Raw genomic sequence first — 11,706 nt, 5'->3', positions numbered from 1 at the left:
GCTGGCTAGATAAGAGAGCTACATTTGAATCAAGACTTCTATTTTAAAAATGAAAAAAATCCCCCATACTATTAAAATAAAATCATATTTGTTTAATATGTTTACTGGAATTAAACCACAAAAAGGAGTTCAAATAATTTATTTTGTATTCATTGTCTAACGACAATAAATCCTTGAGTATTTCGTTGCTTATCAAATGTAAAATTGAACTAAGACAACAGACAACTTTAAAAATATATTATATTTTCTTCTATAAATATGTTTCCAAAGACGGTTCATTACAACGTAACCCTGTTGTAATAAGTCATCCGTACCAGCAGGGGGTGCACGTACAACAAAGCACACCTTCTATCAGCAGTCGACGTGACCGGAAGAGACGTGGCACATAAACACTGAGGAAGGAAACATCATCATCTACCAGAAGGACTTGTTTCTGTCAGTACGCCCATGTGAAATTTGCTCAATGACAGTTGGACATCTTTATTTAATCCCGACGCGACTCTTAAAAGGTGTGTTAAAATGACGAGTATTGAGTGTTTTTGGTCAAAACTTCAGCACAGGAAGTAGCAAGTCAGACGTGCTGAGTTAGTTCCTGATCTACTCATGCAATGTATCATCTGTCATCAAACTGTAGCTGCTTTTATATAAAACATTTAGTGATGCAAACGTAGATCAGTCTGCAGGAGGCAGTAGTTTAAATCAGAATAAGTCATGTATACATTGATGGGAAAAAGTAGCTACGAATTAACTATTAAACGTGTTGATGTCAGATTTATTTAAACACCATTTTGTTGAGCTTTAGCACAAGTCAGAGTGAATAGCTAAAATAAAAACAATACATGTATTAATCCTTGAGAGAGATAATGTATGTGGTCATTTGAATTTTATACTGTATCTTTTTGCTTCTTTTCAGTTTTGAAGTTCTGACTATGGGTCTGTGCAAGTGTCCCAAGAGAAAAGTCACCAACTTATTCTGTTTTGAACATCGCGTGAATGTGTGCGAGCACTGTCTCGTGTCCAACCACAACAAGGTCAGTGAGCTCACTTAGATCACAATATTTTGAGTCTCCTTTTTTAATCCTTTTTTTCTTCTTCTCTACAGTGCATTGTGCAGTCTTATCTCCAATGGCTCCAGGACAGCGACTACAATCCAAACTGTTTACTCTGCAACACTGCACTGATCGATCAAGAGACGATCAGGCTGGTCTGCTACGGTAAGAGGTTCTCTTTTGCTTTTGTGGACTAATCAGATTTTCTGTTTCATTAAATCACACTCGAGAATTAAAACAAAAAACATGAGATGATTCACCTTTATTTTTCTTACTTTAGGGAAATGTAATCTGTCACAGCAGTACACAACAAAAAGATTAAACTTATGACTACACAATATATTAAGACACACAGTACACACATTAAGAAAAAGGTAATATTAATAATAAATATGTCAACAAAATTAACATTAGTACATATTCATACACTACACAAGTAGAAAATTACTGGCAGGGTTATTAACACATTATTAAAAACGTTAAAAATATATATATATTAAATAGCCTGACTGCAGTTAGGAAAGCGTGTTGGAATCTCGGCATATTTTTTTGATCACAGGAATTTTCTGCTCCATCAGATGTGTTTCACTGGGCCTGTCTCAATAACTTGGCATCTCGACTACCCCTTCACACGGCTCCGGCGGGCTACCAGTGTCCGAGCTGTCAGGGTCCCGTGTTCCCGCCCTCCAATCTGGCGAGCCCAGTTGCTGATGAACTGAAGGATCAGTTGTCTTCTGTCAACTGGGCCAGAGCTGGTCTAGGACTTCCCCTGGTAAAGATGATCACCACCACTGTTGCAATGGTTGAATTGTTATTACTGTTTACGAAAAAAAATTAACAGAGTTGAATATGTAATTCAACACTTTTGAAGTAACTAATGTCTTGTTACCTTGGGTGTGTATTGGCAAGAATCTGGCGATAATGGAACAAGGGTATATTTGTAGTATTGTCGAGTACTTGACTCTGGTTTTGCAGAATTTACAGACCACATGACTCTTGATGAAGTCGTAACTGCTTTCATTTGTTTTGATATCAAAATAGTTCCAAACATCAGCTTTAATAGATACTAGAGTCGACTGTATCCTCTCGTCCTCAGTCAACAGCTGAATGTCATGGCATTTAATTCTTCCTTTAGCGGCAGAGGATGTTATGACTGTTACCAGAAGTTTAATTACAATACACAAATAACAAATGCTGCGAATATTTGCGAGTTAATTGTAAACACATTTTTAAAAATCGAATTATGTTATTTAAAATCATTTTTTAAACTGTAAACCATAAAATAAATATGGTTAAATTCCCATATATTGCTGTAACACTATTTTCTAACAACCCTATTTGTTATACTTAAAGCTGTAACTCCTTATCAAGGTTAACTAACTTTCTGTGCGACAATCTGAATCGCTGAAGCTCCAGGAAGTTCTTTTAACAATATTTTCCTGCATCCTTCATTCATTTATGCTCGAATAAGACAAGAGTAGATGAAATATGACGTCTGTATGTAATTCGGGAAGAAGTCAAGCTACAGCTGAGTGTTAATTTAAAATCTCTCTCTAGATTGAACAGTCGGAATCCATTCTTCAAGAGACTTCAGCTGATGTTACAGACTACCGAGACTGGTCAACTTTTGAAGGTTAGTTTTGTTTTTTTCCTTTTTTTTAAACTAATTATAGTCTAATAACCATTTCCTTGTTTCATAACATCCAGCCCAGGAGCCCTGTCATTCTACAGACACCAACCATAGCCATGCGACAGATTTTGCTTCTCCGTCAACACAAGAAGAACATGCGACAAATGGAGCTTCTGCCCACCCGGCACATTCTGTCGTCAACTTTCCCGCCACGACCAGCACTGACACTATAACTTTACATGCAGGTAAACACTCTTCTATTCATTTTGCAATTATGACCGTAATTCTCGGAGTATTGATCGCACCTAATATAATACATCCTTTAAGTCATGTGTCTCAACCAAGTAAGTTTATGTGGCTCGCAGGATGTTTTTTCCATTTAGAGGCGGGTAATGTTCATGTCAGGAATTGTGACCTAAAAATGAAAGTAAAAAAGGAATTTTTAGGAGAACAAACATGGAGATAATTAAGATTATTTAACCACAAATGATTAAAAAATGCAATATCAAAGTCAGACTCTTACTTTCTGGTAGGTGTCGAAACATTTTTTAGCTTTTTTTATATATATTTTTGGACCGCAACTTAAACTTAGAAAGATTTTGGGCCCTCGTGCAATTGAGTTTGACGCCCTTCCCTTAAATTAGAAATAAATAAGTAAATATATGGGCTTACCTGGGTGCACCAAGAAGGTTGCCGGTTAGCTTCCAGGTCAGGAGGGAGCCAACTTGTGAACTTTCGGTGTGCAGTTTGTATGTTCTCCCTGTGTTGCGTGGGTTTACTCCGGTTTCCTCCCACAGTCCAAAAACATACAGTAGTTGATTGGGAACTTGGGGAAATTGTCCATAGGTTTGAGTGTGTGCGCGAATGGTTGTGTGTCTTTGTGTGTCCTGCGACAGACTGGCGTCCTGTCCAGGGTGTCCCCCACCTCCCGCCCGTAGAATCTTAAATAGGGTCCAGCACCCCTGCAACCCCCATCAGGGATTAAGCAGTATATAAAATGAATGAATAGATGAATATAGGCTTTTATTTTTTATGAGTCGCAGATGTTTTATATATTAGGATTGAGGATAAGCTTGTCAAAACATGTCAGATAAAAGAACAAACTATTTAACTCAACGTCCAGAACTGGCCCCGTCGATTCATTTTATATGGTCCCCTACATTGTTGATTCTAAAACAAAGTGCATTAATGTAGATGTTGATATTTTGATTTGTTAACATGCTAGTTTTTAAGATGAGATTATTTTCATTAATAAATGTTTTTTGTTTTTTAAATACATTTTTCAAAGCATTGTTTACAAAAACACAGTGAATAAATATCTGTTGAATGTTCGAATAAACTTTTGAAAAAAATTGGTGGATAAAGAATAAATAAAACCTGCATTTAAAATGTATAAATATAAACGTGTATTTTCCAGCTTCATCGCCAAGAAAGATCTACGACACGAGGGACACTGGACATTCTTCCGTCACACAGATAGACTTTGACGATGACAAGTACCGGCGACGACCTACATTGAACTGGTTTGCTCAACTGCTCAAGTAAGTTAAAACCTTCATCTATAGTATATGAATCGCATCGTAAATAATATAGTGATGGATTATCCTTTATTCTTCCTACCTTGAGAAATAAGTAAACGGTTAATACTGCATACAGGCCTCAGTTATACACAGGAAAAATATAATTGTCCCATTTAACATGAAAGAGTTGCTTAAAAAAAGTTTGATATTTAATTAAAATGTAGTTTTATTACAAAAGTAAATAACTGAGGCTTCATTAAAAAGTTAAATTGCTCTTAACTTCAACTTCGCTGTCGTCTGTGAATACGTTTTCCTAAATGCTTCAAACCAACACTAGTCCTCGTGACATGCAGTCAAAGTGTAAACGTATTTCAGGAACCGTACGGGGGGGAAACGAACGCCGTTCTCCTGGAAACAGCGCGTCTTCATGCTCCTTCTCGTGGGCGTCCTGGGGTTCTTCACGTTGATCATCATCATGGCTAAGCTCGGACGTGCCTCCGCCGGTTCAGATCCCAACTTGGATCCGCTGCTGAACCCCAACATCCGCATCGGAAAAAGCTGAGCTCGACTGGATTTAAATGGTTTTATTCTTGTTTCCTTATGTGTTGCACAATATTCAAGGAGGACTGATTGACTGTAGACCGACCGCTGAACCAAACTGGCATCTTTTTTTTATTTTATTATTCTAGTAAAGCTGCCACAGAACATCCATTAGTCGACAGACATTTACCTTATTTTAAAGTAACATCTGGTTTGTTTCTTTGTCATACAGGGGAGACAATTATTTTTCTGACAGAAAATAAATTCCAAGTTTGTTGTTAAAAAACAAACTGTTCTCCTGATGGCCTGGACGTGGATTGTTCCTCGTTCTCTTGCTTCACTTCTCGTGTGTACTAAACTATTTATGGGTCTGCGAACTGAACGGATTTATGTCTGACGCTGTACGTGAGTCATTCTGCTCTTTGTCACTATTAAATAGAATTATTCAAAAATCTCTGCCATTTGCTTTTTTTGTCCATGTGTGCGACCACGGCCACATATCGACTGATGAACTTATTGATTTTTAGTTTGCACTTTCATGGAGAGTGAGAGAGTCTGGCATTATATCGCTCCTGTGTACACGGGTGTCAAATAAGTGAACACTGAGTTGATTTATTTCCCTGTTTCTGAGAGAAAAACTAAAGGAGGTGAAAGTTTTACTGCCTTTTCTTTGGAGTCGCGTTAAGGTCTGTAGGTTAACGTATGGAACTGGAAACAGTCACACGCACATAACTGCCCACAAAGAAGTGCAACATCAACTTCGAGGTTTTGAAATAGCCATAAATATGAAGTATGTATTTCAGACTCCAGACCTACTTCCTCTCAGTGAAACATCAGCAGTTCTGTCTCTAGATAAAACCACATGTGTCCGTTCTTGTTTTATTCCATCATTTCTGTGCAAATTCATCCATGGTTGAAATAAATCAAGTTGTGTAGACTGCCTGCTCGAGACCTTGGCTCCTGCAAGGGTTTTAATGATCTCACCTGCCATCTTTTCACCACTCTTTGTAATAGCCATCTAATATTAAAATTATTTGATGAAAAATATATACTTTTGTAAAAAATAACACACGTACAAGTATGAAAATAATCTGTATTTATTCCATCTAATTAATGTCTTAAATCTCAAAGTGAAAAAGGTGAAAAAAAAAACACAATTTGTATTCATTTCTGTGGCAGATTAAAGGTTATATAAGAGAGAAAAAATGTCTTCATAAAGTCACCAATTGTTAAACATAAAAGTCATTTGCATTCTGCAGTATTTGCAGGGCTGAATATTGCTGTGTTCTTTTGTATAAATCATTAGGAAAGTAAAAAGTCTTATTAAACATCAGGTCTTTAAAAGGTGCTGAAGTTAATAAAGAAAAACAAGTATTGCAAGATTAATAGACTCATCCACACGAGGATGTGACCCTCGTTTTCTCTCCAACAACTCAAGAATAAGAAGCACATAAAAAAATATTTGACAAAAAAGCAACATTTACTTTAAAGTAAATGTAATGTACATTTTGATAAATACAATTTATAAAAAGAAGCACTCATTATAATTATAATTAGTCGCATTAATTCTTACTGAAGTATACACGTCATGTCAAAGGCATGATTTGAATCTTTAAATTCATCGTAATGTGGTTAAAACAATAGAATTCTTCTTTCATGACATGATGGAATAAAACGTATTTCTGGTAAAAAAAAAAAAAAGAAACTGAAAAATGCATCGTCTAGGACTCCGAACATATTGTATGAAATGACCCAAGATTAAAAGAGGCAAAAAGAAAGGAGCTAAAAGAAGAATGTGGAAATTGGAAAAGGGGAAGAGTGACATTGCAAAAAGAGTATCTGGACATTTCACATTCCAGCCAAATCCAGGCTTGGACAGACTCCAACTCTGCATCCAGGATATTAGGACAAGCACATGATGCAAATACTCTGTTGTTTTTGAAGGGGGCGTGGCTTGTTTTAATCATATTTGTCAACATTGAAATTTTATGTAAATAAATGCGCTTTTAATTTTTATTAATTTTATCGTTATTTATATATGAATTCATGGATAAAAATATGTTTACAGAATATGTCCCCATATACTTTGTTACTACTGCCACTTTGACTTCAACTAGTTTAAGTTATTCATCTGCACGTGCGCGGCTTCGTCCAAGTTTCCATCGTGACGAGTTCAGGATCATAAACCAACGTTGACGCGTGGAAATCGGCCGCTGGCACTGATCATTCTCCGAATTAAAGATTCAAAGACAGACCGGATGTTTCTCCTTTCTCTAAAATCTTTACCATCAGCTTTTTTTTTTTTAAAGGTAGTTTGTTAAGACTTTAAGCATCCATGTCCTTTTTTTTTTTTTTTTACTCAATCAAATGAAATGTATTTCTCATTAACTTTGAGTTATTAGTTGGTCCATTGTGCTGACATAATCGGGACATTCTGATCAATAACTGGATGCTCTGTCGTTGACATGCACACTGTAAATGGCACACATCACAGCAGCACCTCGTTCAAATCTGTCTTTTGTCGTCATTTTATGTCAAACCTTTGCATCTCTATTGAAACATCATATAATTATAAAGTACTATACTTTTTATTATAAAATTAAACCTTTAAAAAAAAGTCTTCTCTGGGTTCATATTGGTATATGGAACCTCGTTTGATTTATTGAGTTATATTGTTTTAGATTAATTATTTTTCGTCTCACTTCATCATTTTTGTAATCGGCTAGTCGGTGAATTCATTTGACATTCAGTTCATATTGATTAGTGTGCGTCCGGTTGTGTGTCTGTGTGCGACACGAGAGGGTACACCCCCCCACCCCCCAACTGAAAGTGATTTGTTCGAGTACAACTAACAGCCACTCTCAGTGTCATCTCGTCATCTCCGTCAAGGGCGTAAGTACAACGTTCTATCACTGACTCCGGAGAGATTTTTCAATTTTAAGATGATTAGATTAGAGTTGATTTTGTGAAGTCCTTCCTAGTGAACAGACATATTGTTTTAGAAACTTTTTTTTTCTTTTTTAGCTTTGACACGATTTTGATCCACAGGTATTTTTTTTAAAAAAACGGGTTGATGAAGAAGTATTTTACGTCGTCGCGATCTGATAAGGACACGATGGCCAAAGGGCAGAAGTCAGAGACGGTCAGACGCGTGAAGTCCGAAGGCAAGTCTCAGCAGCCGAAGCATCATCCGCCACCTTCCCCCACCGTCCCGCACCACAATCCTCAGCAGCACCGCAAGCGCCAGTCCGACGACGACAGCCTGAAGTAAGTCCCCATCTTCATCGTAATATTCGTCACTGTGTCCCTGAATTTCCAACATTGATAATCCACTATTACCAGTACATAATCCAAGCTAGAAAAGAAAATTCTTTATTTCTCCCCGATAGTACTCAGACGACGGAGGACAGCATTTTTACCGACCCGGACCACCTACGCCACCGCGAGGCCGTCAAAACCTCTTCTCTCAGATACCGCCGCAAATCGAATCATCGGCAACAAACTCTTTCCGAAACGTCTTTCAGTTCCTCCACCGCGTCCTCGTCTCCCACCTCCTCCTCGTCGTCGTTTTCAACTTCGTCCTCCTCCTCCTCCTCCTCTTCCTCCACATACTCCTCCTCCTCCTCCTCTTCGGCGTCGAACTCCAGCCTGTCGTCGAGCAGCAGCAGAGAGTGTTTGGTCCAGAGCTCGGCCCAGAAGCCCCAACATTCCCAGTCCTGCAACGACATCTCCGGGAAACACAAGTATTACGAGGAGGAGGAGGACGACACCGCCCCGCTGATCTCCGATGAAGGTCAAACGCATAAGCGCTCGGTCAGGCAGAAGAACAAGAAAAGAAGTTCATCCAGCTGTTCCTCGGCACAAGGCGCCCTGAGAACCTCGCACAGGGGCGCACCGGCCGCGAGGAACAATGGGAAAGTCCGCAAAGCCAAATCAATGGAGGCCCTCATGAGCCCCGCGGAGGGAGAGAGGCAAGAGGCCGAAGACGACCAAGCCCAGGAAGCAAGGAGGAAAGTTGCTCGGGAGAATTTGATGAAAGAGAAAAAAAACTTCTCCGCATTTCTCAACGAGATCACGCGGCAGGTCCTCAGCCCGATGAGACTCACCACCCTCGGGGTCACGGATGCCCAAAGACCGAGCAGCCCCAGGTCTCCCTCGGTGAGGTCGAGGAAGGTGGAAAACTGCACCAAGAAAGAGTATCGGACCGCCAGCGCCGACTCGGTTTGCTCCAGCAAGACCTCCTATTCCACCGCCATTTCTCACTCCAGATCTTTTCACCACCATCCCACTTACCTGCAGGAAGAGCCTCAGCAAATGCCTCCCAAACCGAAAAGCTGCAACGACATCACTTGTTTGAAAAGACGCGGCTCTGGCTCTCAAATGAGCAAAAGGCACCGCTCACCTTCGTACAGGCACCACTACCAGTACGACCACGCCGACCACCACGCCCACCATCAGCGCCAAAGAAGCTGCCACAGTCCCACTCGGTATTACGCTCAAGGTCCAGTTCACCATCGTGGACGCTGGCACAGCCCCGAAGGTCATCGCGTACCCAGAGATTACGAGGACTACTACTATCACTATGACGATCACCACCATAAGAGAGGCGGTTACTACGGACCGGAGCCGCTTCACCTCCACAGCCATGATGTCGGTCCACACCATTTACATCGTGGTCATGGTCCTCACCACGTCAGGGCTTACTCTGAAAGGGGACCCCGCTACAGGCCAGGACATTACCAAGACGGCCAGGGAGCCAAGGGACATCATCACGTAGACAGCGGCCGTCCGAAGACGCATCAAAGACACCACAGCCAAGGCTCCGAGGATCATGATCACCACTGCGTCGATCACCAGATTGTCCATAAAAAACAGCAAATCAACAATCACCATGAAGACCGGCACAGCAAAGGACTTCGGCATCAAAGAGGACAGAAAACAAAACAGTCACATAAGGACTACCAGGCTTCACGTCATCTTAGTGGACGTGAGGAATGTTACGTGAAAGACGGACCCCCTCGCCAAAGTCGCTCAACACCATCTCAAAATAGCTCCGGTGACCACCACAGTCCATCTCAAGAGCATCCGCATGCAGACCATCCTGGACCGAGTCATAAGCATCGCCATCGCAGCCCTGGCCGTCAGCATAACCCTACCAATAAACCTAAGCATCCGCGCGAAGACCAGTCCCATGAACACCACCGGGGACAAGACCATCAGCATCACCATGTAGACGACCATAGTTCAAGTCTGCATCACCACAAAGACCAACAGAGCACAGTACAGCAGCACCATCTGGAAAAAGACAAAAAAGTAGGTCATCAGCATCGTGGAGACCACCAACGCCCAGGTCAGCATCAGCACCAAGACCACCACATCCCAGGGCAGCATCACCACAAAGACCACCACAGCCCAGGGCAGCATCAGCACCAAGACCACCACAGCCCAGGGCAGCATCACCACCAAGACCACCACAGCCCAGGGCAGCATCACCACCAAGACCACCACAGCCCAGGGCAGCATCAGCACCAAGACCACCACAGCCCAGGGCAGCATCAGCACCAAGACCACCACAGCCCAGGGCAACATCAGCACCAAGACCACCACAGCCCAGGGCAGCATCAGCACCAAGACCACCACAGCCCAGGGAAGCATCACCACCAAGACCACCACAGCCCAGGGCAGCATCACCATGGAAAAACACACGAGCCGCACCATCAGCATAACTCAGATGGGCGCCATGATGGAGACCACCACCGTGAAGCCACTACCCAGCATAGAGACCACCACAGCCCGTCACATCATCACCACAAGAGCGACACAAATCCTCATCAGCATGGGGACAATCAGACCCATAGGCATCACCATGGAGACCATCTGCATGTGGATAATCAGCATGAGCAGCATCAGCCCAACGTACAGGGTCATCAGGCCCACCTGCCGAGCACAGAGAGGGACTTTGTTGACCGCAACACTCACTCAGTGAGACGCCCAGACAGTCCACCTCCTAAAAGGCAACTGGAGTTCTTGTCTAGTCAGCAGGAGACACTGACCCTCTCCATACTGGAAGAGGAACAGACCAGTTTCACCAGCGCAACCTTGTACGAAGTACGTGAACTTTCCTTCATCTCGGGTGTCTTTGCTCTTTACCTTTTATATATTTATTTTTGAATCCGTTATTTTCAGTGTGTTAAGTTTTCAGGACTAAGTTCGAAATGGATTTTGGCTCCATTATTATCTCATGGGTAGGCAACTAAATTACCCAGGGGGCCCCTTTTCGATAGTTATGAAGGGCCGACAAGCTAGACTAACTAACTAATTACAAAAAAAAAGCTTAATATAAAGTGAAAACATGCAAATATTTAGGGATAAACCAAGCTAAAAGATGGTATTTTTATTTGATTATACTCAATATAAATAATCATTAAGATAAAAGAGGACTTTATTCCAAATGAGTTAGTCCGCAAGTGGCCGCCGATCTGGTCTATGTCTCAGTAAATAATAAATATATTTTTAAACTCAAGTACAAACGTTCAAATATGTTGCCACTTGTTTGATTATTTGAAACTGAAAGTACATTTTCACATGATTCCTCTTGTTAACACCTTGTCTTTGCTTGTAAACAGGAAAAGACTCTTGAGCTGGAAAAAATCATGTGAGTGTTTTTGATTGAGTCGATCTACGCCCAAGTAACGAAACTCATCCACACATTTCTTTATGGTCTCTGTCTTTGTAGGGTGTTACCACTGCAACACGACGGTCTGCAAAAGAGTCTGCTGAAGACTGCCGTGAGGATGGAGTGTCTGGGAGAAGAGGTCATGAACAGCCAGAAGCTCTTGGAAACGGAACTCCAGAAGACTCGTTCCGAGCTGAGCAACCTCACAGAGCGCTTCACACGGTGTTGACTTTAACTCCTCCGCTGTTGACAGGTTCTTCCTTTTATCCACTGAATCTCGAGTTTAATCTT

The 11,706-nt window shown here is 41.3% G+C and overlaps 2 protein-coding genes across 2 annotated transcripts in view; both read left to right on the top strand.

Annotated features, from left to right (window-relative positions):
* The first annotated feature begins 378 nt into the window (after window positions 1–378).
* On the top strand, window positions 379–5,193 carry zfpl1 (zinc finger protein-like 1). The gene is made up of 8 exons (XM_087807164.1): window positions 379–509; window positions 914–1,031; window positions 1,103–1,214; window positions 1,628–1,821; window positions 2,607–2,682; window positions 2,757–2,924; window positions 4,097–4,220; window positions 4,575–5,193. Exons 2-8 carry the CDS (start codon window positions 930–932, stop codon window positions 4,759–4,761), a joined length of 963 nt encoding a protein of 320 aa, XP_087663290.1. The 5' UTR covers window positions 379–509; window positions 914–929; the 3' UTR covers window positions 4,762–5,193.
* Window positions 5,194–7,671: 2,478 nt separating this feature from the next.
* Window positions 7,672–11,706, top strand: part of LOC148066099 (uncharacterized) — a 7,405-nt gene continuing 3,370 nt past the window's right edge. The window contains exons 1-5 of the mRNA XM_087807672.1: window positions 7,672–8,006; window positions 8,129–9,856; window positions 10,091–10,847; window positions 11,366–11,394; window positions 11,476–11,637. Coding sequence (XP_087663798.1) covers window positions 7,813–8,006; window positions 8,129–9,856; window positions 10,091–10,847; window positions 11,366–11,394; window positions 11,476–11,637 — 2,870 coding nt within the window. The 5' untranslated portion in view covers window positions 7,672–7,812. The remainder of the gene's footprint in view (window positions 8,007–8,128; window positions 9,857–10,090; window positions 10,848–11,365; window positions 11,395–11,475; window positions 11,638–11,706) is intronic.

The sequence above is a fragment of the Callionymus lyra genome, chromosome 14, assembly GCF_982586985.1.
Source record: "Callionymus lyra chromosome 14, fCalLyr1.hap1.1, whole genome shotgun sequence".
NCBI classification, from domain to species: Eukaryota; Metazoa; Chordata; class Actinopteri; order Syngnathiformes; family Callionymidae; genus Callionymus; species Callionymus lyra.
Note: the sequence above shows the minus strand (reverse complement) of the source record. Positions and strands in the feature narration are given on the sequence as shown.

Bases quoted from the DNA above. Each gene is read 5' to 3' on its own strand.
- zfpl1 (XM_087807164.1), top strand. From the start codon at position 930: ATGGGTCTGTGCAAGTGTCCCAAGAGAAAAGTCACCAACTTATTCTGT. The intron at 1,032-1,102 runs GTCAGTGAGCTC...TCTTCTCTACAG, and splicing joins TCGTGTCCAACCACAACAAG to TGCATTGTGCAGTCTTATCT. The intron at 4,221-4,574 runs GTAAGTTAAAAC...AACGTATTTCAG, and splicing joins TGGTTTGCTCAACTGCTCAA to GAACCGTACGGGGGGGAAAC.